Genomic DNA, 26,312 nt, shown 5'->3' on the forward strand with positions numbered 1-26,312 from the left:
TATCAGTAGCCAAATATGAATTAGACTAATTACCAAAAAGAACAAAAACAGGCTCGAGGTTACAGTAACAATATACAAGCTGTATCAATCAGTGTTCCTGAAGAACGTGAATAGAAACTATCCTTGGAGATTTCCCCGACAAAAAGTCGAGCATAACTGTGTGCCCACAATGAATTAATTACAAAATAATAGGCTATAATTGCAAAGTAGCCTGCAGTAATTGCTAGGGCAGAACATAGGCTATTCAAAAATGTAACTATGCGCGCCTTTATCAAAGTAAAACCTTCTACCCTATCATCTAAATATGCAGGTTCATAGGCTACCCACGTACAGTACCATCAAAAAAGATGAAACGCGCGAGGAAAAATGCGATAAGGGAACAGTTTAATTCTAATAGCCCACGCTTACGGAGGCTGTGCTTGCGAGGCTATTTTCTTCTACTCAATGCAAACATCGCCAAAAAAAAAAAAGCGCATAGACTGAACTTTCAACAAGAGTTCCGTATAAATGGTCCTTTAATTGTCTACAGGGTTAGGGTTATGTCAGGGTTGATGTAGGTTATGAATTACCATTGGGTGAAGGCGTTTGAAGTCGGCACAAAATACCGAACTCCGACACATGCACATTGTCCACGTTGTTGTCCATAACAGGTTTTCAGTGTTTAAAAAGTTATCCGGAGAGGAGTAGCAAAGTGCTTGAGTAAACGACGATGGCTCAAATTATGACATGATGTTGGTAACCGGTCTTGAAACAAGTGCCGGAATTATAGCAGAATTATTATTATTATTATTATTATTATTATTATTATTATTATTATTTTTAATGATGCCAATGTATTTGATGGATTGAAAATTCGGCTGGAGTAAGAAGCAGATAATTCCATATGCTGTAATACACCTAACTACAAAATAACAGCTTCACAATCGCAACGACCTAACCTTAAACTTGAGGTTCAGACCACAGTTTGACCAGAGGGAGAGCTGGGGCGAAGACACAATATCGCCATTTGTGAGATTTTGTTAAGGTTATTACGCGGAGCCTACATCCATTTAAGGGTGGGGAAGATGGTCTCAGACTCAGTCATAATATGAGACAAATTCAGAAACAGCAACGACGATTTTCCCACATTCCTTTCCGCTGACCAAAACAGTCCATGGCGGTTCAAAAGATTAAAGTTCAGCTGAAGGACACCCTTTTCCGACTGGACGCGAAATATATTTTTCGTCCTGATGTGAAATACTTACTTATACGTGAATATACTACTTACATAGGTAGCCTATCCAGTAAAACAGGCTTTTGTTGCATATTCTGCAGTTTCCTACTTTTGTTAGTAACGTAACAATCGAATGTTTTGCTTTATAATTTGCTTTTGTTTGGCCATAACATTTAGATTGGTTTTTGTTTGTTTGTTTGTTTGTTTGTTTGTTTATTAGTTTTAATTTGGTGTGTTTTTTTCGTTGTTTTGTGGGTTTGTAGACTACGTAATATCTAATGAGCCTAAACAGAAATAATGAAATGTGTTTCTGAATATATTTTAGGTCACAATTTCTGTAGGCTATATAGACGAGCCCTCCCCTTGTCATAGTTATCATTTTTTCATTATATTACCTCTGATGATGTTTTACTATATGATGTACTATTTGATCCTAGATTATCTACATTGGTGATGTAAAATATGTAATATTTTTCATACAAGCATTTTTAAAAGAATGAAATATATACTTCAGGGTCAATTCTGAAATGTATAGAAGTCTAAATTTATTTTTATTAACAAACAAAAAAGACATTTAAAAAAATGTTTTGTTGCATTGTGCAATGAAATTGATTTCAATTCCGAAGTGGTCGAATTGGGAATGGAATTCAGTAAATAAAAATATTAAACATATTTAAAGTAGGCCTATTTTGTTTATAAAATGTATCGCATTTAATTCATACGTATTCCGATATCGGGTGCTTAGGTATATGCATGAGCTTAAATACTACACAAAAGTTATCTGAATAATTATTCCAATGTCTGGAAATACTAAAACAAATGTATGCTATGTGAAATTCGCTTTTAAATTAGAGTGACTGTGAGCTTTCTATTTAAGTATGTTTTAGACATTCAGCATTTAACGACTGTAGCTGAGCTGAAGCTAAATAATGCGCACATTCCAAATTTGGCGTGCGCAAGGGGAACTGTTCAGAGTTGTTTAAAAAATAAAGCATTCGATCTGGAACAACAAGAATGTGGACAATAACGGCATTGCACTGCCATCTTCTGGTACCGTTCAGAAAGATCTTTGCTTTCCTGAATTCCTTCCGTGTTTCTAGAAATGGACACGAAGCAATGGGCACGAAGGGATAACGAATTAGCCATTTATTTTCAGTTATATATGTATGTATATATATATATATATATATACTATGATTCTGTAGGATTCTGGATTTAGTCATAGCCAAGATATCACTTTCAACACTTTTTGTTTGTTTGCAAGTGGCTGCTGGTAGCCATCCTATCGCGGCACTGAACACTGAATGTATGTTGATAGATGGTAAATGGTAAATGGTTGGCAATTATATAGCGCCTTTATCCAAAGTACTGTACAATTGATGCTTCTCATTCACCCATTCATACACACACTCACACACCAATGGCGAGTTTGAACCGTCGTGTTTAGGTGATTGGCTGCCATGCAAGGCATGTAATAAGTTTGCTATAGTGGTCAACCAGCTGCTTGGACCTTGCTGTGCAAAGAGGGTTTACCTGCAGTCTCCACTTTTGGACCACAGTGCTAACAGTGGCAGCAACTCATCTGCACTCTGATGTGCCTGTCTGGTGAGTAGAATTGTACTTTCCAATTTTAAGAGTAAAAGTAAAAATATGTTCATTGTCAGCATTTCCATTTTAAGGAGCAAATATATCGTTTGTATGTTTTACTAAAATAAAGTTTATTTCAAGATAGTCCGTGTTCAGTTCCGAGTAGAAATGATTCTGGATCTGAATAAACCATATTTCACAATTCCTTTTCACAGACCGGCAGTAACTGGTTTTCTTTGCTGTTATAAAAGCCTGGCTCATCAGAGTTCTGTTATCGGGCCTGAATACCTCGACACGAAAGCAGTACCTTTGTGTCATTACATTTTACGAGTATATAACAGATCACATGTGGCTTGAAACAGGTGTGAGAGGTCATGGGAAGAGGTTCCATTTAGCACCGGTAGATGGTGGTAAAAGCTCACTTTTACACAGTTAGAGTTCAAAGTTTTACGGCACTTTTTATTTTACAAAAGCTCTGGAGGAAATGATAACTAGAGCTGTAAAATGCAAATCACGCTCACCGCCATTAAATACCAGCTGTTGACATCGTCTTTTAGCACCAAAGAAATGCTCTACTGGATATGTAATACTGTTGGACTTTGAACTGCTGCTTAAATGTGTACAATGTTTTCATAGTTGTCAAATAAGCTTACTTCACCTTTACAGTGACCTAAGCCATGGTTGACTGATAGCAGGAAGACCGAAGTGTGAAGAGGCAACTTTTTTGTGTGTTCACAAAAATAATTTGAACTAATTTTGAACTAATGTTTTGTACGACTGGTTTTTCTATCATCTAAAACACTCACATTCAGAATTCCCTTAATAAAAATGACTGCCTTCCTCTAGTTAGTTTAGGCAAGCTCAGCAGTGGGTACACTTTAGTGGTAGGAAAAGGCGAGCATTGCTGGGCTGAATGGCCTGTTCGCCATTATATTATATTAAGTTATATCCACACAAATAAGTACATATGCATGTTAAATGAAAAATATGTCCTTTTCCTGCTGATTTCAGGGCCTGTACAAACACGCATTTTGAGTTGTCAGGGAGGGCGCAGAGGCCGGTTCGCAGGCTACAAGAACTATTTTTAGGCGGCGAGTCTCCACAATGTCAGATGAAACCGGACTCCGCGCGTGAAGTCACGGCGGGTTGGGTTTCACAGCCGGGAGCGGCACGTCTCTCTGCAGCGCGGCCGCAGACAGCCCCATGGAGCCCGGGGGAGAGGCACGGCGCGGCGGGGAGCGGCGTGAGGAAGAGGAGGAGGAGGAAGGGCGCCGGCGCGGGGGCTCCGGGTCCTCCAGCGACTCCGAGCCCGAGCCCCCGGCCTGCAGGTCCAGACGGGTGTCGTTCGCCGACGCCTTCGGCCTCAACCTGGTGTCGGTTAAAGAGTTCTGCACCGTCGCCACGGCGCCCCCCCCGCCCGACGACGATTACCACGACGACGACGACGACGACGGCGACGACGACCCCGCGCCGGCCCCGGAGCCCGAGGAGTACTTCCTGCGCTCCCAGTTCTCCGTGCCGGCGTCGGCCGCCGAGCTCCTGGCCAAGCTGGAGACGCAGCCGTGCGAGCTGGAGTGCGTGGAGCTGCTGCCGGGCACCACCACGGTGCGCGGGATCGTGCGCGTCCTCAACCTCTGCTACCACAAGGCCGTGTGCGTGCGCGCCACGCTGGACGGCTGGGCCTCCTGGTTCGACCTCCCCGCCGACTTCGTCCCGGGGTCCAGCGACGGGAAGACCGACCGCTTCGCCTTCTCGCTGGGGCTCGCCGCCCCGCTGCCGCCCGACGGAGCCAGGGTGGAGTTCTGCCTGCGGTACCGGACGCCCCTGGGGACCTTCTGGGCCAACAACAGCGGGGTGAATTACGTGCTGTTCTGTCAGCAGAGGGGGGCCAGAGACAGGAAGGCGGGTCAGTGTGAGGACCCCAGCCACAGGAACAAGAAGAGCTGTCTGAAGATCAACAGGTGAGACCATCGGCTCTATAGAAATAACGCTGCAAAAAGTGCCTAAAATGGTACAAATGCTTGGTACACTATAGTTGCATAAATATTGTACCCATAGCCAGCAATATGAAATGTATTTATATCATTTTTGCTTGGAGAATGTACTAATTTGTACCCAAAGAGTACAATACTGCACTTTCAGGGTACATTTGGGAGATTTCATCCTTGAAGTACCTCCACTGTTGCTTTATTTGCGAGAGTGCACCAGCAGCTCACATCCCCACTCACACCTTCAGCACTCAGTTCAGCACAATCGCTGCTCACAAACACTCAACGAAGAGTTGAGCACGAGGGGTAGGTTTCAGAATTTATTCAATTCAATTTTATTTGTATAGCGCTTTTTACAGAAAACTGTTGCAATGTCGAGTAACAGAGGAGCAAACTCCCCAGTGGGGAGAAAAACACTGAAACAGTGGTGAGAAAAAACTCCCACGGGAAGAAATCTCAAACATCTGGGCTTAGTATGAACATTATATTTCATAACATTATTTTTCCAGCCATTGTTGTTGTATGTGCTTCATAATGTTGTAATATTACTTATAGCATTTAGCTATATATTACTCTAGAGATAGCTCTGCACACTTGTCAGATGGTAAACTGGTGGAAAACATGATTAACCAAAAGAAGTATGGATATCCAAGGTCTGGAGGAATTGGACACGAGGAGGTCAGAAGGCTTGGAACTGTAGACTGCCGGAAGGAATCTTCTTCCTGTTTGGAACCGCCATTTTGCCCTGGTGTAAAATCCAGCTATGACCACCTTGATATACCAACTACCAGCTGCTTCCAAACATAGCTTGAGCTGGTCAAACCATGTTAAGTATAGAGCTGGTCTATCTGGTTAGTCAGCTGTCAGCTGTTTAAAAACCTAGCTTGAGCTGTTTTTTTCAGCGGGCTGGTGTGGACATTCATGTTCGGACTCTGAAGCTCGTGGGCTGATCTCTCAGGGTCAAAAAACACACATGAGCTGCAGGTCAGGTCAAACGGGGGGTGAACTGTGAACAAGACAGTGATGTGATGAGTTTAGCGAGGACAGCTCAGCCACAACACCACAAGCGTCCACCTCATTACAGAGGACACAGACTGGTCGTATGCAGTATGCAATATGGGTCAGCTTCCCAGCTAACGCTAAACGTTCTCACAATGTGGCTGCCATGTTGCGGCAATGTCATAACATTGATATAACATTCCAGTAACATTGTGAGAACATTTTGTAGCATGAATGCCGTCTCCCTCAGCTGTCTATGTTCTGAGCACGCTCACACTCCAGCCAATCACAGGGCAACATGGCTCAGGCAGTAAGAGCAGTCGTCTGGCAGTCGGAGGGTTGGTGGTTCGATCCCCCGCCCGGGCTGTGTCCCTGAGCAAGACACCTAACCCCCAAATGCTCCTGAGGAGCTGGTCGGCGCCTTGCATGGCAGCCAATCGCCGTCGGTGTGTGAGTGTGTGTATGAACCGGTGAATGAGAAGCATCAATTGTACAGCGCTTTGGATAAAGGCGCTATATAAATGCCAACCATTGACCATACTGGATTTCAGTGTAACAGAGTCAACCATAAATTATTCGCTTTTGCAGTGCTGGCAATTGGAGGCAGGCTAATGTTTATGTTTGCATGTGCGTGTGTGTTTTAAACTTCGTTGCGCTCCTTATTTTACTGCCGGTGTTACGCAAAGACACTGTAATCTACGTAAACGGCTATCCCAGCTGAAGAGTACAGGCTAGTATTTGTTTTCTTACATCCACAAACAATTAAGTTTTTTTACTTTATTGTGAACCTGTAAGATGAAAACAGTACACCTAGCTGTGGCTGTAGGCCTGCATTTTGTGATCTCAGGTCAGCTTGCGGATAGCGAGGCTTTAAAACGGGTCAGGCGGATGCAACGCCTGTTTTAGATGCTGGTAGATTCTGCACAGTGGAGAGTCAAACCTGCAACCATAGGGCCCACATAGGGCCCAAACCACTGGATAGCACTTTTACGGTTAGAATATGAAATTAAAATGGAATTACAATTTACAAATTACAATTACATTGGAGTGACTGTGATGTTTTTCATTTTCAGCAAAGAAAAGCCCACAGACCCAAACACACCAGTGATTTCTGCAGGAAATGCAGGTACACACTTCTTTGAAAACATACATGACATATACCATTTAAATTAAATGGCATTTTTCAATTCCAAATATTCAACACATTTTCTCTTGTAGATGGACCTCTCAATGAACAGGAAGCGGATGTCAGCAAGAAGACAGAAGAGCCTGCTCCAAACTCAGACGGACTTCAGGATGACAGCTGTCAAAAATCTTTGGTGAGGTCTACTTCAGGACTAGACCAGCACGCATCATCCAGTTTAATCCGGAGACAAATACACAAGAGCATTTCTCGGATTAAAAGTCTCTGAATGGTGCTGTTTGGAAGTGAGGATTCAATGAAGTGAGTAATTAAAGAAATGTATTATAATAAAGATTAATTTGACCAAAAGTGGGGATGGTCACACTGGGTGATTCGAGGTCTCAGAGTCTCCATTTTGAATATAAGGCACTATGTACATATTTGAAGTGTTCGTGATTGTTTGTGAAGGTCTAGAATGATAGACCTGGAGTATTGTCTGTCAAACCCTGTTTTATTTTATTCAATTGTATTTTTGTAATCTGTCTTAAGAATTGGCACAACCCCAGTATTTGTTATGTCACGAGACGGCTTATTGCTGGAATAGACGTCTGTCCAGACAGATTTTTCAATCATTCTCTGGCCTGAAACAGACCCCGCACCATGGATACCTTTCACTGCACATAAATAATCTCTCTCCTAAATGAGGCGAATGCTCTCATGTTACAAAACGGTAGAACTACAGAGAATTCATTGCAGTTGTCATGGATGGATTTGAACAAACAGCCACTGCCACAGTCCAAGCAGAGATCCACGGTGCTTCAAAACATCCAGATCTTTCTATTAGAATACCATGAGACCTGTTACGTCTGTGGGACCAATGTCACATACAATCCCAGCAAGGCAAAGAAGTAATGTTAGCTTTGGGTACAAATAAGTATGCTTTCCAAATGAATTACTGTATATATTGCCGGCTAGGGGGAACAATTTTATGTATCACCTCAGTGACAAGCATTTGTACCTTTTTAGGCAATTTTTGTACTTTTATTTCTGAAAGTGCAGACTCGCGAATGTTCAGTATATTGCTTTTAACACGGTCACCTGAAAACTGTTTACATAAGATGACATGGGAATGGCTGGGAAATAATGAAGAAGAGGGCTGTTTTGAGTGTAGAGGACGATTGCTGTGTAAGATTAGACTCGGGGCGACTTGGCCGACGGCCATTTTGAAAAGAAACTCAATAAGCAACTCAGCAGGTTTTACATGAAGAAAGAAAATGCACTTGACCTCCCATCAAAACAGAAGCCAAGCAGATTGTTTCTGGCACATTGAAAGGCTTAAAACTGATTACATACACACTTAAGATCATCACATGATCAATCAGAGCAATATAAACAACAGAAATAGAGATTAACAGAAGTAGTTTAAATTAATCAGAGGATCTTTTTATGCTGTATTCCTTCCAATTGCAGTATCTTGGGCTAGCATCTTTGCTTTGGTGTGATGGAATGAAAACCATTAGATTTAGACAATGCGGTTAGTGTTGTATTTCCACAACCAGCATGTTTGCAGCACTCAGTGAATCTCAAAATAAACTGTTTTTTGGAAGCTAACCAGAAGAGTTACCCCTGTGTGACACTGTCCAAAAACTCAGCCAGTCTTACCTATTTAAAGAAATGGAGGTTGAAACTTTTATCATACATTTTATCACAAAAAGACAGGTAGAGGGCTGAGCTATATCTCAGTTTGTGGAAACAACGGAAACATCAGAACCACCAACAATATCATTGTCGTACGTGCTGAAACAAAAAACCTTGCTCATGAAAGCCAGACAGAGATCTAAATGGTCTTTGAATAAATTCAATTTCTTTCCAATTCTCTTTAGATATTTCTGGCAATTTTACTTCACAAATTCATTAACTGGCCCACTCTTTCTCTGCCCGTCTTGTTGATTGACAGGTGGAGAGTGGACGGAATGTCTCGAGGAGAACCAGGCGCAGGGTGGCGCGCCTGGCGCAAATACGCGACCGCTACCGCTACTCGAGGGACAGCCAGAGCAGCGAGGACACGGACTCCCCCGTCATGTGGGACTGGAGCCAGAGGGGGCGCAAGGAGCAGGTGGAGTCAGACGGCGAAACCCTCCAGCCGTCAGCCGCGGTGGAACCAGAGGCCCTGCTGCTGGCCCTGACGTATGCCGCCACCGCGAACACAACTCCCGACGGCCCTCGTGAGAACGGACAGGACCTCGGTGAGATGTCGACAGATGTGGAAACGCGGGGCACCACACGCGCGTTTGAAAGCGTCGAGGACGGACAGGCGAGTGGATGCGCCACTGCAGGGGGAGGGGGAGCATTTCCAACTGCATTCTGGGATTCGGGAGCCCCTCCGGGAGCTGTATGGGACCCAACAGCCCTGCAGAGAACTCTATGGTGTCCAGATGTCCCTCAGGGTGCACCCTGGGACTCGCAGGGAGTTCTCGCGGAATCAGCGGCCATTTTGTCCGAAGTTGCCTCTGGGCAGGAGAGCAGCCCCCGAGGGAGGGAGGAGGAGCCAAGCAGACAGACGCAGGCTGCTGATGACATCATCGCGAGCGAGCGGGGCTATCTACGCGCTGACATCGCCGACGTGAAGGACGAGGATCGACAGCGCAGCCGTACGATCGGCGGAGACGGGGCCAGAACGGACTCGCACCGCGCCGGCCTCGACCGGCCCCGGGGCGAAAGGGCCCGCGGCGACTTTAAATTCGAGACCTTCGTGGCCCCGCTGTACCACCAGGCCTCGTGCAGGCGCAGGCCCGAAAGCCAGGACGTCGGCGGCGGCGGCGGACAGTGGGAAGGGGAACAGGCGTCCGACGACGAGGACGACGAGGGCGGCGAGGACGGCCACGACCGCTCGGGCGCCATCGCGAACGCCCCGCCTCTCTTCCCCTTCGGCTCCTACGCCCCGCCCGTCCACCCGCTCCAGACGTCAGGGACCGCATCATCACCCCGCGACGACTCGCCGAGCGCGGATACACACGCACCCCGACCAGGACCAGGACAGCCGGGTTATGGTCAGGAGGACACACCGCCTCGCCGGGAAACCGGCGACCCGGCAGCAGAGGTTATGGCAGTTGAGCAAGTCGCTGAATACGGAGCGGAGATCATTTTAGACAGACGTGTTCCCCGCAGAGCTGGAATTGTCAGACAGGACGAGGAACTTTTGTTTGCAGCCAATGCCGTAGAAGGGACCCAAACCTTGGGGGACGCAGAGACAAAGACTGATGCGACCGCTATGATAGGTGCATTAGCGCCTTCAAACGCCGATGTTAGTAGGCTAACTCTCCTTTCAGCACATCCTGAGAATGAGAACAAACAATATGACCTGAGGGGAGATCGTGTGACCTTTACACAGGCTTTCGGTGAGACGGGAGGAGATTTCACTGAGGGGGAGGGACAGGTGGTCAGAGAAAAACCAAAAAACCAAGGGGTGTCAAGAAGAAACGAGGAAGAGCGCTGCAAAATAAGTGAAATTCCAATGGGGAGTGAAAAAGATATCACCGATTTTATGGATGGAGACACAGAAGGAATGCAGACGGAGAAGGAAGTAAGTCTAGATGAAGGCCAGATTGTATCAGCAGAACAGGAAGAGGAGTTTTATAAAACAGAGGTATTATCTGCAGGAAATCAAGGTCTTCCTGGTGAATGCCTCGTTAAAAATGAAGAGCTTGATTATGAGGTTTCACCAGAAGATGCAGAACTACTATCAGTGGAAAATGAAGATCCTGATGATGAAGTGACAGTAGAAGGGAAAGATATTGATGATGACGATGTGTCAGTGGAAGATGAAGATCTTGATGATGAGGATGTGTCAGTGGGAGATGAAGATCTTGATGATGAGGATGTGTCAGTGGGAGATGAAGATTTTGATGATGAGGATGTGTCAGTGGAAGATGAAGATCTTGATGATGACGATGTGTCAGTGGGAGATGAAGATCTTGATGATGAGGAACTGACAGTAGAGGATGAAGATCTTGATGACGCAATGTTAGTGGAGGAAGAAGATCTTGATGGTGACAAGGTGTCAGTGGAAGGTGACGATTTTAATAAAAACATATCATTGGAAAATAATCTTCATTCTGGTGACAATCTAAATGAAAATAAGGATTTTCATCATGAAGACTTGTCAGTGAAAGATGCAGAACTTGTTCAAGATGTATCACGGGAACATGATGATATCAATTATGCTGAGGTGTCAGTTGAAGATCAAACTGAAAAATATGTATCAGTCGGTGATGAAGAACTTGACAGAGATCGGTCAGTGGAAAACAAAGGTCTATATGGTGACAATCTAAATGAAAACGAAGGTCTTGAAAATGAAGAATTGCCCATAGAAGATCCAGAACTTGCTGAAGATGTATCACCGGAACATGATCATATAGATTATGATGAGGTGTCAGTTGAAGAAGAGGCTGGTAAATACATATCCGTGGGTAATGAAGAACCTGCCAGAGATAAGTCAATGGAAAACAAAGATCCTTATGTTGAGAACCTAACTGAAAATTATGACAGGTTGTCAGTGGAAAATAATGATCTTGAAAATAAGCTGTCACTGAAAGATGAAGATCTTGATGAAGAAGCACTGTCGATGGAAAACGGAGATCGTATCGACGAGGCAGGGAAAGAGGCCCCCGTAGGTATGGACCCCGAAGAGTTGACATTGGAGACATCAACAGGCAAGAAAGACGATCTTTATGATCGAGGGGAAGTGTTTTTTATAGAAAGGAAAGATGAGCACCGGGATGGAGGGAATGAAACACTGAAGGAAAGAGAAGATCTTGAAGAAGGAGTGGAGGCGGTCTTCGGGGGACAGGATTTAAAAACAGACGTGCTTATTCGAGGGGACATTCATCTCCACACTGACAGAACGGCAGCTGGGGCAGAGACAGAGAGAGATGTGAAAGACATGGAGGAGGTGCACAGGGAAGAAGGGAAGTCTGTGGAGGGAGGTGGTCCTCCGGGCGGGGAGAACCCCGATCGCGAGGCGGAGGAGGACAGTGTCTCCGCGGACTCCCTGACGGACGACGAGATGGAGCTGCACATGCGCAGCGTCAACTCCGCCCACAAGCAGCAGCTGGCCCGCGGGTCGCCCGGCAACAGCAGAACCCCGCCCCTCGGTGGCGCTAAGAGGCCGTCGTCGAGCAGGGCCAGGCCCCCCCTCGCGAAGCTGTCCTCCATCAGCGAGTCCCTGGACGAGGACGAGGACGCGGACGCGGCGGAGGAGGAGGAGTCCGACCTCCCCCCGGAGGAGACGCCAGGAGATCACGACGCCATCGAGCCGCTTCCCGTCGAGAAGGCGGACGACGCGGCCGCAACGTACCCGTCCTCGTGTGAGGAGTCGGCCATTTTAGGTCGCCTGGGGAGAGCCGTTTTGTACGCCCTCCTGTGCGTGCTGTTCTTCGTCACGGCTTACCATCACGACTTCCTGGCCTGCTTCGCGCTTTACTTGTTCTCGGTGTTCTGGCTGTGCTTCCACGGAGAAAAGCAACGTTTGCAAGACGCCAACAGGGCGGAATAGGAGCCGGGCCGTTCGCTTGGGCTTCGCGGAGAGTTTTCGATTGGTCCACCTGCCCAAGAGACCGAATCTGTGAAGCAAACATTGATTTGAAGCATTTCCAACCTTCAAACTCAGGTTGTAGGGTGGGTGGACTCAATCTATTGGTTTATCAATCAACATAATCATGCACCTTAAATTTAAACCTGTCTATATCAGGTAACGCCAATGACCAAAACAGAAGGATCGACACGATCAAAGTAAGCAAACTGATACAATGAAAAACCCCATGCATGAATACAGTGCAAGAAGCAAGCATTTGAATGAAAGAGTGGACAAAGGAATTAATCAAATATCAATAATCAAATAGGTCATGCACGGAAAGCTGACAGAGGTTGTAACTGAAAAATCTGAAAGGCATTTTTACATGATTGCTGTATTTTGCAGTGCAGTGCTTGCCTAGGTCTTCGGTGGCCAGTTATCTTGAGTAGTTGTTTATTTTGTGCACTCACATTTCTATGAATGGAGTTGTATGTGTGAGTGATTATTAATGGCTAATATTTTCGTTGGCTGTAGGATACAGTTGTCCTAAGGAGCATAATCATGTCTTTTTCTGAAAGATTTTACTCTTTCAACATGTTCAGATCTGCCACGGACAAAGATCACGTCAGGCGTACCTTAAACTGCAGCCTTATTTACACACTGAAAAGCTACTTGATTCTGTGAATAAAAATCATATTTTTAAAAATCCAATGGTACTGCAAGAGATAGTGATATTTTTCTATTATTATTTTTCCACTGGCGGCAATATAAAGGGATGGCATCAGTGTGCAAATGAGGCTGTCCACTTATGCAAATTTGTGAGCTGAGAACCATCCGCTTAGCTCAAAAAACTGAGGTAATGGTGTCACTAAACTGCACTGTCATCATTGGGTACTGAATTGTTGTCGTTGAAATGTTTTATTAGTGGATTATACAATCAATTCACTACAACAGAAACCATAGAGTACAACGTCACCCTGACGAGAGGTGTCATTTCTGTAATGTTCAAAGGACCATTGAGTGAATGGATTGTGGGTAACTGAATTATGTTTTTTTTTTTCTTCTTTTTATTACTGTGAATGTGCATGATTATTTAAATGGATCTAAATCATATTGTTTATACCAGTGCTTTATAGAATCGTTGATTCAGTTATAATCCTTGGACATTGTTTAACTAGCTTTTCTCAGCAACCATTAAAAACATTGAGAGTATGAAATAACTCCATTGCTGGAATCTTTGTTTTGTTTTTAGACCCTTGTCTTATGTTCTGTCTCTGAAAAAACTATGACTGATCATTTCAAAGCTGAATGATGTCGGAAAAAAAGAATATAATGAACGTGTTTAACGGATTACATCAAATATGAGAGTCTCATTAAGAAAAGGGAAAAAAAGCCAAACTGAAAATGAATGACGGAGATTTAATGGCAATCCCAGATCCTTTGGCGCGTATTAATCCGTCGCTGTGCAGTTGACCTTTAGCCATGCGGGCTGCAGAAGCAGGTTGCCAGGTCCCAGGCGCGACAGTATTTTAAGCAGAAGTATTACGTTACGATCTCTGTGCTCCGTGCTGCGCTCGACGTGAGATTACACGGGAACAGCTGCGCGACCGCGAGCTAAACGAGCAGCGTGCGCATGTGGCAGCTGATGTGAAGCACGCGCGGTTAACGTTCACATACCGCCTTATGGTGACAAGCCTTGTCCGGAGTGATTAGCACGGCTAGAGGAACGACGCCGGTCTTCCCAAAAGGGAAATGTAATATCGCAATAGATTTAAATAAAACAGTATTTTATAGATCAGGAAAGATGTAAACTCAGGGAAATAGCAGATTCAGGCTTTGTGAATTCGGTGATGGATTTAGAGGCATCTGTCTGTTACCCAGGATTCTGGATAGCAGTGCAGCTCAACCGAGAGTATATCTACCTAGCGACTGTGCATGAAACAGGAGGTCAATCACTGATGTCAAGGGCCCTTTCCGGAAACTTCTAACTGCACTTAAAATCGACTTCCATACCTGCTGTTTCTCCTTTCACCCACCCCTGTACTGACTAATGGATTCAGTTACAAGATCATTCTCACAGGCTTATTCAATACAAAGTTGTGCAATTTAGAGTGCTTGGGGGGAGGTAGTGTGGTGTGAGGAATTTTGGTAAATGTAATCTACCTCAGTATGCCTGGATGTTGGTTTGAACTAGGATAGACCTGCTGGAGAACCTTTGACCAAGGTTGGGGGGTTCATGGCCTACCAGAACCAAATGGGAAGCGACACACGCATGCACACAAATGACCGTTTATTTACCTGCCACCTCCTACATACAGTAAAGGAGACTATTTCTGCTGTTTATAAATTGTTATTGACCTAAACTTTGGAACCATACTGTAAATTTGTAAATTGAACTCCCGCAGAGATGTTAACAGGCTGTAGTGTATGCTCAGTAAACCCGCCCTGTATTAATAAAGTCTAACAAATGACTAAAACATGTTTAAAAACGGCGATCGCTATTAACACTGTACGTACTTTCTTTGGTGACCGGTTGAAGTTTTTCTATGAGAGGGTTATCTGAGTAGTGTGCTTGGCGCCATTGCACCGTGGAGACAGCTCGTCACCTGAATTTGAACCCAGCGCTCCTTGATCACCAGCCTGGTTACCTGGCAACAGCACAAGCAGGCGGTGTATTTCTGCAGACTGCACAGAGAGCTACACCTTACACACAAACAGCTATGCAAGGCGGACTGGCCACTGATACGCACTAAATTAACCAATAGAATTAATTAAATAGACGGTTGTATCTCTGCTCATCTTTATTTCATGTGTGCTGTGACGGTTCTTTTCTACTATTAAAGGATTTATGTTTGTAAATAAATAAGTAAATAAATTCAAGGTTAACCAAGTTTCCAGACTCACAAATGTGTCTGTCTGTCTCTGTGATATAATTTGTCACATAAAAGTTGTGTTGCAATGTGTGCATGATTTGCAACATCTGGACAAATACAGTGTTATACGATGTTATACACCACTAGGGGAACATAATTCCATCTGTAATGTATTTGTTATATTTGGGATTAAATGTATGAATAATATTTTATATTTAAATTCTTAAATTTAAATATCTTGTTTGCACATGTTAATCATATATAGGCTACTGTATTCAGGAAAGCAATGTTTGTACATGAGCAACACTCATCATGCGGGAGATATTTTTGGAAATCAGTGACGCAAAAGATCTGGCCAGAGACTTGTGTATTTCTGACTACACTGGTTACTGTGAAATGACTGCTTCTCTCTCGTATATGGAGTAACCACACACCAGAATGAATGATCATTATCTCCATATGTTTGTAATCCTGTTTTAAGTGCAGTCTAAGGTTACAGGTCGGAGAAAATCTGTAACAATGCAACTGTACACGTAATTCAATGCTTCTTATACTTTAGACTTTAATAAAAGAATACCTGTAACCTATACTATGAAACATAGATAATTTACAGTGTAGGTAAAACAAAACACATTGTTTGATACATTCCACTTAGGAATTTAATGAAAACTCACAAAGCCCACACAAAAAAATACAAGTATTGTGCAAAAATATGTGATCCATAACATTTATGTAAACAGACATCTTTGCATTTCTCCATTCTTGCTAAATCCATATGTTTCTGCCATGTTAGATTTATCCTCCAAACACAACTATTTCAACTTCACTTCAACTATCACAACTTCTGCTAGGATTAAAAGGCATTAACAACCCCTAGCCACAGGGCGGCAGTACAGGACACATTTCAGCCATGGAAGTGATGAGACATTAAACTGAGGTCCTGACTCACTGTGGTCATTAGCGATCCCATGACACACAAAAGAGTAGAGGGTTCCCCAGTGTCCTGGCTGAATTCCCAACCCTGGCTCTTTCAACCTGCCACCTAATCATCCCCTGATACAATAGGCAAAAACATTGTTCTCTCCCTCTCCACCTCAGCTGGTGTGAGGTGAGCGTTCTGGCACAAAATGGCTGCCACGGGTGCTCCACATTGGTGGTGGTTGAGGTGAGTTTCCCCTCAAGGTGAAGTAAGGTGCTTTGAGTGTCTAGAAATGCTCAACATAATTTATCTATGATGCCGAGTAGCTGTGTGTCCGATGCAGGGTGGCGAGGCAGCTCTGAATGATGGCTCTTCCTCCTCCCACTGTCACTGTGTTATTGTAGGAAGGGCGACCAGATGAACGCGTTACAAAGCCAGTCTTTTAATTAGCAGCCCGCCACAGAGACTGAGGCACCTGTGCGGTAACCATAGCTCCCGTGAGAAAACTTGGCCAATTAAATGTTCCCCAATTAAAAGGTGGCACACAGTTAATCGGCAGTGAGTTCTCAAGGAATCGAATGTTTACAAAGTGCTGTCAGCGGCCACTAAATCTGTCGCACAAAACCTGGTTTCCCTCTGCGCTCGGCACTGTCAGTCATGGTGGGACACCGGCGTGACGGCGTCTGCAATGTTGCTGTGTACAGCAGAATCAATATTCTGCCTTGGTGCTGGTTTGCCCATCGAGTTGTTACTATAGTCCTTGTTCATTCCAGATCCATCTGCCAGTCTGACAGGTGTGAGAGGGACAGAGAGGTCAGAGGTCAATGAGGGGTGTGCTGACTGCCTTCCAGGAACCCTACTGCACTGACGCGGCTCATGGAAGCAAGAGGTGGCCAGAGTAGGCTACACTGGTCCAAGCAGGGAATACATACTCCATTAATCAGACAGATGCCCTTCAGACAAAACTTACAATCAGAAAAACAATTCCATGTGCTGCCATCAATCCACGATTTACCTAAATACACGTTTAAATATAACTGGATATTATAATAATTATTATTATTATTATCATCATTGTTATTATTAACAATAACAACAAACACAATAATAATAATAATAATAATAATAATAATCATCATCATCATCATCATCATCATCATAATAGCCACTTCAATCATCGCTATTGCAGGACATTATAGCAGTCACAGTCATGTCCAAAACAAAACAAAACAAAAACAACATATTAAATTGTGGTGACACTGGACACACCAAGGCAAATTAATCTTTCGACACTTTTGCTTCCCATGTTCGCCATGTTTGACGGTCAAAGTCCGTCGGCACAAAGTGTTGTACTAGAAACACCGTGTGCTGTTATTCTTGTTCCCGTACAACTTTCTTCTCCGCCCGGCTAGATAGTGACACGTTTTTACCACTTGCTTTAGCAGCTATATCATAATTTGCCGTTATTAAGACAGCCTACTTGTTGATATTGTTCCGTGCTATCGGTAAACAATCAATGCTAGGTAAGTAGTGCCTTATTCACAACCTGCACGGATCAAAGCTGCCAATAATAATGTGAATTCGTTTTGACTGTACTGTCTGCGGCGAGTTTCGATTATTTAGATTGGGGAGGAACAAAACATGCATATTTAATTGACGTGGTAGCTTATTTATGCGGTAATATTTCGAGGTAGCGTTGATCGCTCATATATTGTGTTTCATGAGTGGCGGTGACCGATTTGATGTGTGTTCTGTGTGCAGTTCGCTGTCAGCATGGAAGACACGGCTGTTGACGTAATTACCCTGCAGATGCTGAATGAAGCCCACGACACCGTGAGGGCAAGCCCGTTAGGGGTTATAAAAACGCCAATGATCCCCTGGAGTCAAACCTCATTGCCACTTAGCACCGCGGGCGATTTCCATATCAAAATGGAAAACCTGCAGAGGACTGGTTTGTATGAACATTTTCATGTAGGTATAATGTGCTCTATTCAGAGCGGCTTATATCAATTGCGTAAAAGTCCAATCGCCTTTTCGCTTGTTCCATTTCAGTGCCGTGGAGATACATTTAAAAGTTAAAAGGTCTGTATTCGTAGACAGTGTCTTAGTGTGAACATCAGGGAAGCTTGTCGTCTTTGGTAAATAATTTTATTGATCACAGTCAGTCCCGGCCCTAGCTTCGCGTGTCACCCAGTCGTTACAGTTCAATATCTTTATCACTTCACTGAACGCCGGTATTTTGATTCATTATTTAACGCACGGTGAAACAGTGCCCTCTACTGTCCCATTAACGGCCCAGCAGCAACTGTCCATTGAAGTGCTACCTGTACCCACCCTTTTCAGAAGGAAAACGAGAGTACAGCTTCTCAGAACTCTGCACTTGTCTTGTTTCTCTTATTTGGTTTGGCAGGCTCTTTCAAGATAAGAGGAGTAGCCAATCAGTTTGCTCGGAGACCGAGGGGGGGCCACTTTGTCACGATGTCGGCAGGGAATTATGGGAAGTCTTTTGCGTACGCTACAAAACACTACGGATCTCAGGGCAAAGTGGTGATGCCCGAAACCGCCCCTATATCGAGGTCTGCGCTCATACAGGTAATGTGACGCAGATCATGATTAGGAGAGATGACCGCCATCTCGCAACACGGCGTAATTCTTTCCACTGACGCTACATTTATGAAAACCACCGGTGCGTCCATCCACATGGATGTCGTTGTAGAGTTTCGGCGTTGAGGTCGAACGCGTGCCAACGTCCTCGCTGATGGAAGTGGTGAACCGGTGCGTTCAGCGGGAGAACATGACGTTCCTGCACTCGTACGACGACGTCGACCTGATCGCTGGGCACGCAAGGTACAGACCAGAAGAAAACCATTAATCTTCTACATACATGTCTCTATGACAACATAAGTTCTGCCCAGCTTTGGAGAATGGAGAATGTCCATGCTAAGACTCCAGGTGGGATGAAACTCTGCACAGGAGAGTCTCTGATGAGCATACTCAGCCAATCAGCGTTATGTATAAGACATGCTCACACTGACAGTTACATCAGAAAATTTAAATGGGGAAAGACATGGACTGGAATGTAGATGGTAAAAATAATTTACTTTTCAAAATGTGCACTTTGGTCTGGTTTTTTAAAGTGTATGTATTTGTTAAATACCTTTTTCGAGACTTAGGATTCCTTTGTTTAGGAATGGTGAATGTTTTAGCTATCTGTTTATCCAAATGACTGTGTCTCTTTGCTGTAATTTCCTGTGGGTAGCCTTGGCTTCGAGGTCCTGGAGGTGGTGCCCAACCCTGACGTGGTGGTGGTCTGCTGTGGGGGAGGGGGTCTACTGGCTGGAGTGGCTGCTGCCATCAAACTCTCCGGCTGCCAGAACACACGGATCTATGGGGTGGAGCCAAGAGGGGGTAGGTACAGCGCCCTACGCAGATTACAGACCAATCAGAGTACAGACGTGAAATGCTTGAGGTTGTGGTGTTTGGTTGTGGTTGTGGTGTTTTGGTGTGGCTGGTTGTGGTGTGTGGTTGTGGTGCTGCAGTGTGGCTGGTTGTGGTGTTTGGTTGTGGTGTTATGGTGAGGCTGGTTGTGGAATGGCTGGTTGTGGTGTTTTGGTGTGGCTGGTTGTGGTGTGTGGTTGTGGTGTTATGGTGAGGCTGGTTGTGGAATGGCTGGTTGTGGTGTTTTGGTGTGGCTGGTTGTGGTGTGTGGTTGTGGTGTTGCAGTGTGGCTGGTTGTAGTTTTTGGTTGTGGTGTTATGGTGAGGCTGGTTGTGGAATGGCTGGTTTTGGTGTGGCTGGTTGTGGTGTGTGGTTGTGGTGTTTCGGTGTGGCTGGTTGTGGTGTTGCAGTGTGACTGGTTATGATGACGCTGGTTGTGGTGTTTTGGTGTGGCTGGTTGTGGTGTGTGGTTGTGGCTGGTTGTGGTGTTGCAGTGTGGTTGGTTATGGTGAGGCTGGTTGTGGTGTTATGGTGAGGCTGGTTGTAGTGTTATGGTGATGCTAGTTGTGGTGTCTGGTTGTGGTGTTTATTCGTGGTGTTGCACTGTGGCTGGTTGTGGTGTTTGGTTGTGGCTGGTTGTGGTGTTGCAGTGTGGTGGGTTATGGTGAGGCTGGTTGTGGTGTTATGGTGAGGCTGGTTGTAGTGTTATGGTGATGCTAGTTGTGGTGTGTGGTTGTGGTGTTATGGTGAGGCTGGTTGTGGAATGGCTGGTTGTGGTATTTAGTTGTGGTGTTGCACTGTGGCTGGTTGTGGTGTTTGGTTGTAGTGTTATGGTGTGGCTGGTTGTAGTGTTATGGTGATGCCGGTTGTGGTGTTATGATGAGGCTGGGTATGGTGAGACTGGTTGTGGTGTTTTGGTGAGGCTGGTTGTGGTGTTATGGAGTGGCTGATCACCGTGGCTCTGCCAGCTTGCAGCATGTTCCAGAGCTTCGCTGAAGGGAGGCCTGTGGAGATGGCCGCCAAGAGCATCGCCTCAGGGCTGGCCCCGCCCTCTGCAGGTAACCACCGCTAACACCGCCATCTCCCGTGCCTCAGTCAAATACTTAGACCTCAAATACGTCATTCTTTGGGATTCAAATACTTTTCTACACTTTGCTGAGTATTGGAACCTATGAATTACTCTGAAAAGGGTACCACCTTCTCGTCCTCTTGGTTGGCTCAGTTGCACCAGGCAAGATCAATCAAGTGCAGAAAAGTATTTGAATCCAAAACAATTATTTGACCTAGGTCTAGGTCTGCTGTTTTGTTTTTTCTGAAGGCATGTGTGTGCCAGTGTGTGTTGTACGCTGAAGGCGTGAGTGTGTGTGACAGTGTGTGTGCGTGTGAGAGAGAGAGACTGTGTCTGTTGTACACTGAAGGCATGTGTGTGCCAGTGTGTGTTGTACGCTGAAGGCGTGAGTGTGTGTGACAGTGTGTGTGTGTGTGTGCGTGCGTGTGAGAGAGAGAGACTGTGTCTGTTGTACACTGAAGGCATGTGTGTGCCAGTGTGTGTTGTACGCTGAAGGCGTGAGTGTGTGTGTGTGCGTGTGTGTGTCAGTGTATGTTGTACACTGAAGGCATGTGTGTGTCAGTGTGTGTTGTACGCTGAAGGCGTGAGTGTGTGTGTGTCAGTGTGTGTTGTACGCTGAAGGCGTGAGTGTGTGTGACAGTGTGTGTGTGTCAGTGTGTGTTGTACGCTGAAGGCGTGAGTGTGTGTGACAGTGTGTGTGTGTGTGTGTCGCAGGCGCCCTGCCCTACGCTCTGTGTCGGCGGTACGTGGAGGAGATAGCGCTGGTGAGCGATGAGGAGATCCGCTCCGCCGTCTCCACGCTCTACCGCTCTGGCCTCCTGGTGGAGCCCTCCGGGGCGGCCGCCTTCGCCGCCGTGGTCAACGGCAGGATCCCCGACATCGCCGGGAAGACCGCCGTGGTCATCCTGAGCGGGGGAAACATCGGCAAGGACGAGCTCGTCAACTTCCCCGACTGAGTCCCCACAAACCCCCCAGAAACCGGAGCGGGGGAACGCCGACAACTACATCTGGAGCGTTCCTCTGTAGAGCGACAGGCAGAAGTCATGATTTATAGAAGTTTTTCAAGCAGAAACGAAAACACATTTTCGTCCAGCCACTACGTTGGGGGAAAATTAAATCCCCCGGCATCTCCCTGTGGTCTTCCAGGCCACTTCCAGGAACGAACTCAAGACATTGCAGTCATTTCAGTGAATACGTGAAGCCTTTCTTTTCATAAATAAAATGTAGAATCGCCTCAGGTTTCAGCTTTAAAATCCATGTGGCCGATGTCGCCTTTGCCTTAGGAGCAGAAGAAGCTTCTCGATGTTGGGTCGGCTCTGAGGAAGTCATGCAGATGTACTGAAAAGCTTGGATTTTTAAACCATGAATATGAGATATAATAATAAATGATTTATTAGGAATAACCCCTTGAGATGTACCATCTCGTTTTCAAGGGGGTCCTCAAATTAATTTTGTAATTGTAGGGTGTGGGGGTCGGTTGTGACATGGTGGTCGATTGTTACACGATGTTTTCTGAGCACAAAATTGACAGGAAGCCGGTCTGTTGAAATCCGAGGTGAAGGAGGATGTGCACGGGGGTACAATGTGATTTAAAGCAGGCTAGCTTGGTTCAGATCGTTGGGTAACAACGGACCCCGTGTCACAACAGACCCCGCTCTCCCCTATCTCTCTGTTTAAATTAAGATGTAGTACTGTGTGTGTGTGTGTGTGTGTGTGTGTGATGCAAGTACTCATTTACACGCATCAGAGACAAATGCGTTACACGTACAGTATTTCCAACTATACCAGCTATAATTGCGTCAGCTGCACTGACATTATTTCTGTGCATGTCTCTGAGTCCGGAGCCTGCGGCCAATAGCGTTCAGATCCATTTAACGCGAAAGGCAGTCGCCATGGCAACGTGTCAGCCCCGGCCGGGCCGCCCACACGTACAGTAACCGCGCGCTACGCCTCCCGCGTTATCCTAGCGGCGTGAGAGAGGCCACTCACCCCACCGAGGTGTTTTCACCTTGTCCGTTTAAACATGAGATTATGTGTGGGAAGGTGGTCTGGAAAACAAGATGGCTCCTCTTTGAGGTGGACATAACCAGAGTAAATATGGTGGCCTTTATCTTACCAAGGCCTCAGAGGAGAAGGGCGGCGAGGCAGCTTGGTGAACACACGAATGAAACCACAGCACGGCGCCGACTGTAGTAGCCTTTTTTTGTTAAATAAGACAAAAATATTGGCAGTGAGCTCAGACAATTTGACTCATTTCAAGATTTGCCAATGGAATAAGAACATACAGTATCGCTTATCAAGCCTACAGTAGGTTATCTGAAAACAAGCAAATATTTTCAACTCGAGATTTAAAAAAATAAGATCTTAGTGTAAGTCATATTACAGACTAAAAGCACTTGTTAAGACAGGCATTTTTGTTGCAGTGCAGGCTATTAATAACTATAGTGAGTCCCACAATCCTTGTCAAAATGCAGCAGAGTTGGCACATGCAGATCCCAGAGTCTACCTCTCTAGGAAAAACTGGATTGAAATGTTTTTGGGGGTTTTTTTTGAAGGAGATGATCAGACAAAATGCCAATCCTGACACACATCACCCCTCAGTGCTCACAAAGCCAAATCCAGAGAGCTTTGATTGGCGTCTCTCTCTCTCCCGGGGGGGGAGAAGGCGGTGGAACTGTCGAGGTAGAGATGGTTTCCTTTCTGTGTGTGCACCATGTCCTAACTTTCCATATCAGAGTGCCCTGTTCCTTTTAAAATAAAATGTTCCCGTCACAGGGCGGCACGGATGGTGCAGTGGGTAACTGGGAGGTCCTGGGTTCGAATCCTTGTCGGCCGGGGCCTCTCTGTGCGGAGTTTGCATGTTCTCCCCGTGTCTGTGTGGGTTTCCTCCGGGTATTCCGGTTTCCTCCCACAGTCCAAAGACATGCAGGTTAGGCTGATTGGAGTCTAAATTGCCCGTAGGTATGAGTGTGTGAGTGAATGGTGTGTGTGCCCTGTGATGGACTGGCGACCTGTCCAGGGTGTATTCCTGCCTTTTGCCCAATGTATGCTGGGATAGGCTCCAGCCCCCCTGCGACCCTGTTCAGGATAAGTGGGTTCAGATAATGGATGGATGGATGGATGGATGTTCCCGTCACACTTTATTTTACACCCCGTTAATTATACAGTACGTACTGGGTAAATACCAGGTACTTATGAGGTAGCTACACACACATATTTCTGAGGTAAGTACTATGAAACCGTTACATAACTTGCTGAAAGAAACGGCTGAAGTGAGGTTTTGAAACAGCTGGTAGCTGGTTGACCAGATACACCAGCTCCATGCATGGTTTGACCAGCTCAATCTATGTTTTGAAACAGCTAGTGTTTCCAAACAGGCCATAGCTGGATTTTACACCAGGGTAGTACTTACATCTGGTACTTACTGACTTTGTTTCACATTACTTACCACTGAAATGAAAGTACTTGTCTCATGATTACACAAGTAGCTGTGTACTTACCCACTAAGTACTACACAATTAACGGGCTGTAAAATGAAGCGTTTCCGATGTTCCCCTCGTTTGGCCAGCCCAGCGTGTTGCTCCTGTGTGCTCCACTCGGTCAGGGGAGGACAGGGAAAGGCTGGCGTCCTTACCCCCGGAGCATATGTTTTGTAATTCAGGGCCAATATTTAAAGACGCACAACAGGGCAGCGCGACGGGAGAGCGGGGATGCGGCTGCTGAGTCATACGATCTCTGCAGCTGCCCCCTGATTAACGGGCTCGTGTTTGATCAAACAGCGAAGTGATATTTGGGGATAGGATGCTGCTTCAACAGCTGTCAACGGCTTAGCTCCCGGGTTTCAGTTTCAAAGGCGGCTCGGGGTTCGCCAAAACAACACTTTTCCCGTAATATTCCGTATTAAAATTTCATACGAGTGTGAGCTGCGCTAATTAATTGAGGTATTAAATATTCACGGGCAAGTTTGAAACGGAGAACAACACGCCTCCCCATACACCACAACCCGGAGCTCAGAAACTATTAAACGAAATAAAAAGTTTATATTTCAGAAACGCTACAAGGCGAAAGGCGCATTCTGCGTTCTTCGAGAAATTGGAGCCCAAAGTCAATGCGCTGTGGGCTTGCGTGCTGAGAGCAATTTTCTTCGGGTAAACAGTGCTGCTTTTTTTCGGCTCGAATATATTATGTCAACCGTGTTTTATGAAATGCCGTCAAGGCCCAGAGCACCAGTGACAATCAAGGAATTCTCTGGGCGACTGGCTGTTCCGAGCTTAAGTCAACCGTGTGCTTCTCTTATGCAGATTGCGTTTGAAGGTGAAGCGCCCTTCAGATAAACAGCCTTGGAATGAAAATAAACGGGTATCCCAGCCGGGCCGGTGTATACGACAGGAGAAATTACTGCTTTTCAAAATCGTCCGACCTTGCGGACATGAACAAACCCCTACTTGGCGATGTCGGGCTTGGGGTGACAGAAGGCAGCTGCTTGCGTGCATCGATGCATAATTTACCATTCAGAGTGGGTTTTTGTGCTGCGGGACGTTTTATCCGAATAACATCACGACGTTCACCTGTTTTCGTTTTCTGTCCTTATTTGCTCTCTCGCGCTCTTCTCTCATAACAGACTGGCAATATGGAAAAAATATCCGACAAATTTATAAACTGGATTTACAAATTGTAGGTACACTACACTGGGTTAAGTAGAATCAATGCCAGCGCAGAGAAAATATATGCAGGGCCTCTCACACAAACCGTGTTTTTATGGATTAGCCAAGGTACTGCCAAATCAAGTCAAAAGCCTTTTCCTTCTGACAATCCCAATGCATACCAATGATGTTCACCACTGCAAAGAAAACACAGGTCATTCCAGTGTTAAAAAAAAAACATGAAAATTAAAAAACCAGCTGTGACCCTAAAAGCAAGCAACTGGCCAGTGTCATGCACACTCAGAAAAAAACGATCCCAAAAAGTGCCTAAAAAGGTACAAATGCTCGTCATTGGTGTGGTAGCCTGTAAGTGCATACAATTGTAGCCCGAGCCAACCATACATAATTCATGTGTACCTTTCTTTGCTTGTGAAAGGTACTCATTCGCTCCAAAATATAACATTATTGTACCGTCCGGGTACACAAGGAAACGAGAGAGTGTGTTCTCCATCTACTCCGCCTTCATCGCTTTATTGTGTGTGTTGTGGGCAGAAGCAGAGGCAGGAGTCCCGCGTCAGCCCGTGTCCTCGTGTGACTCCTCTTCATCGGAGCGAGCTTTGAGCCCCTGCGAGCGTGGGAGGCTGGGATAACGCCTCTTCAAGAGCTCCTTCTGACGCCCGGAAGGGGAAAAACGGGAGCTTACACCAGGCCTCTCCACACAACCGGAACGCTGATCTGCCGCGAATAGCTTTCGCCTGAAAATGTCCGGAAGGAAGGGGAGGGTGGGGGGTTGTCTGGCACCCTGGATTTATCTCCTATCCCCTACTGCCCAAGGTGTGATGGACATTGTTCTCAGAGTCTACGTTCTACGCTTTTGGACAGCAGGAG

The 26,312-nt window shown here is 45.6% G+C and overlaps 2 protein-coding genes across 2 annotated transcripts; both read left to right on the plus strand.

Annotated features, from left to right (window-relative positions):
* Positions 1–3,956: 3,956 nt before the first annotated feature.
* Positions 3,957–13,707, plus strand: LOC133119358 (uncharacterized). The gene is made up of 4 exons (XM_061229899.1): positions 3,957–4,761; positions 6,861–6,913; positions 7,006–7,106; positions 8,868–13,707. Exons 1-4 carry the CDS (start codon positions 4,004–4,006, stop codon positions 12,462–12,464), a joined length of 4,509 nt encoding a protein of 1,502 aa, XP_061085883.1. The 5' UTR covers positions 3,957–4,003; the 3' UTR covers positions 12,465–13,707.
* Positions 13,708–17,613: 3,906 nt separating this feature from the next.
* srr (serine racemase) lies at positions 17,614–21,999 on the plus strand. The gene is made up of 7 exons (XM_061229904.1): positions 17,614–17,797; positions 18,036–18,225; positions 18,685–18,866; positions 18,991–19,121; positions 19,534–19,682; positions 20,681–20,770; positions 21,496–21,999. Exons 2-7 carry the CDS (start codon positions 18,048–18,050, stop codon positions 21,735–21,737), a joined length of 972 nt encoding a protein of 323 aa, XP_061085888.1. The 5' UTR covers positions 17,614–17,797; positions 18,036–18,047; the 3' UTR covers positions 21,738–21,999.
* Positions 22,000–26,312: the final 4,313 nt, after the last annotated feature.

Source organism: Conger conger, chromosome 19, assembly GCF_963514075.1.
Source record: "Conger conger chromosome 19, fConCon1.1, whole genome shotgun sequence".
Classification (NCBI taxonomy): Eukaryota; Metazoa; Chordata; class Actinopteri; order Anguilliformes; family Congridae; genus Conger; species Conger conger.

Coding starts and splice junctions, on each gene's coding strand:
- LOC133119358 (XM_061229899.1), top strand. CDS start 4,004: ATGGAGCCCGGGGGAGAGGCACGGCGCGGCGGGGAGCGGCGTGAGGAA. Junction 4,762..6,860: donor AGCTGTCTGAAGATCAACAG/GTGAGACCATCG, acceptor TTTCATTTTCAG/CAAAGAAAAGCCCACAGACC. Junction 6,914..7,005: donor GATTTCTGCAGGAAATGCAG/GTACACACTTCT, acceptor TTTCTCTTGTAG/ATGGACCTCTCAATGAACAG.
- srr (XM_061229904.1), top strand. CDS start 18,048: ATGGAAGACACGGCTGTTGACGTAATTACCCTGCAGATGCTGAATGAA. Junction 19,122..19,533: donor CTGATCGCTGGGCACGCAAG/GTACAGACCAGA, acceptor TCCTGTGGGTAG/CCTTGGCTTCGAGGTCCTGG. Junction 19,683..20,680: donor TGGGGTGGAGCCAAGAGGGG/GTAGGTACAGCG, acceptor TGGCTCTGCCAG/CTTGCAGCATGTTCCAGAGC.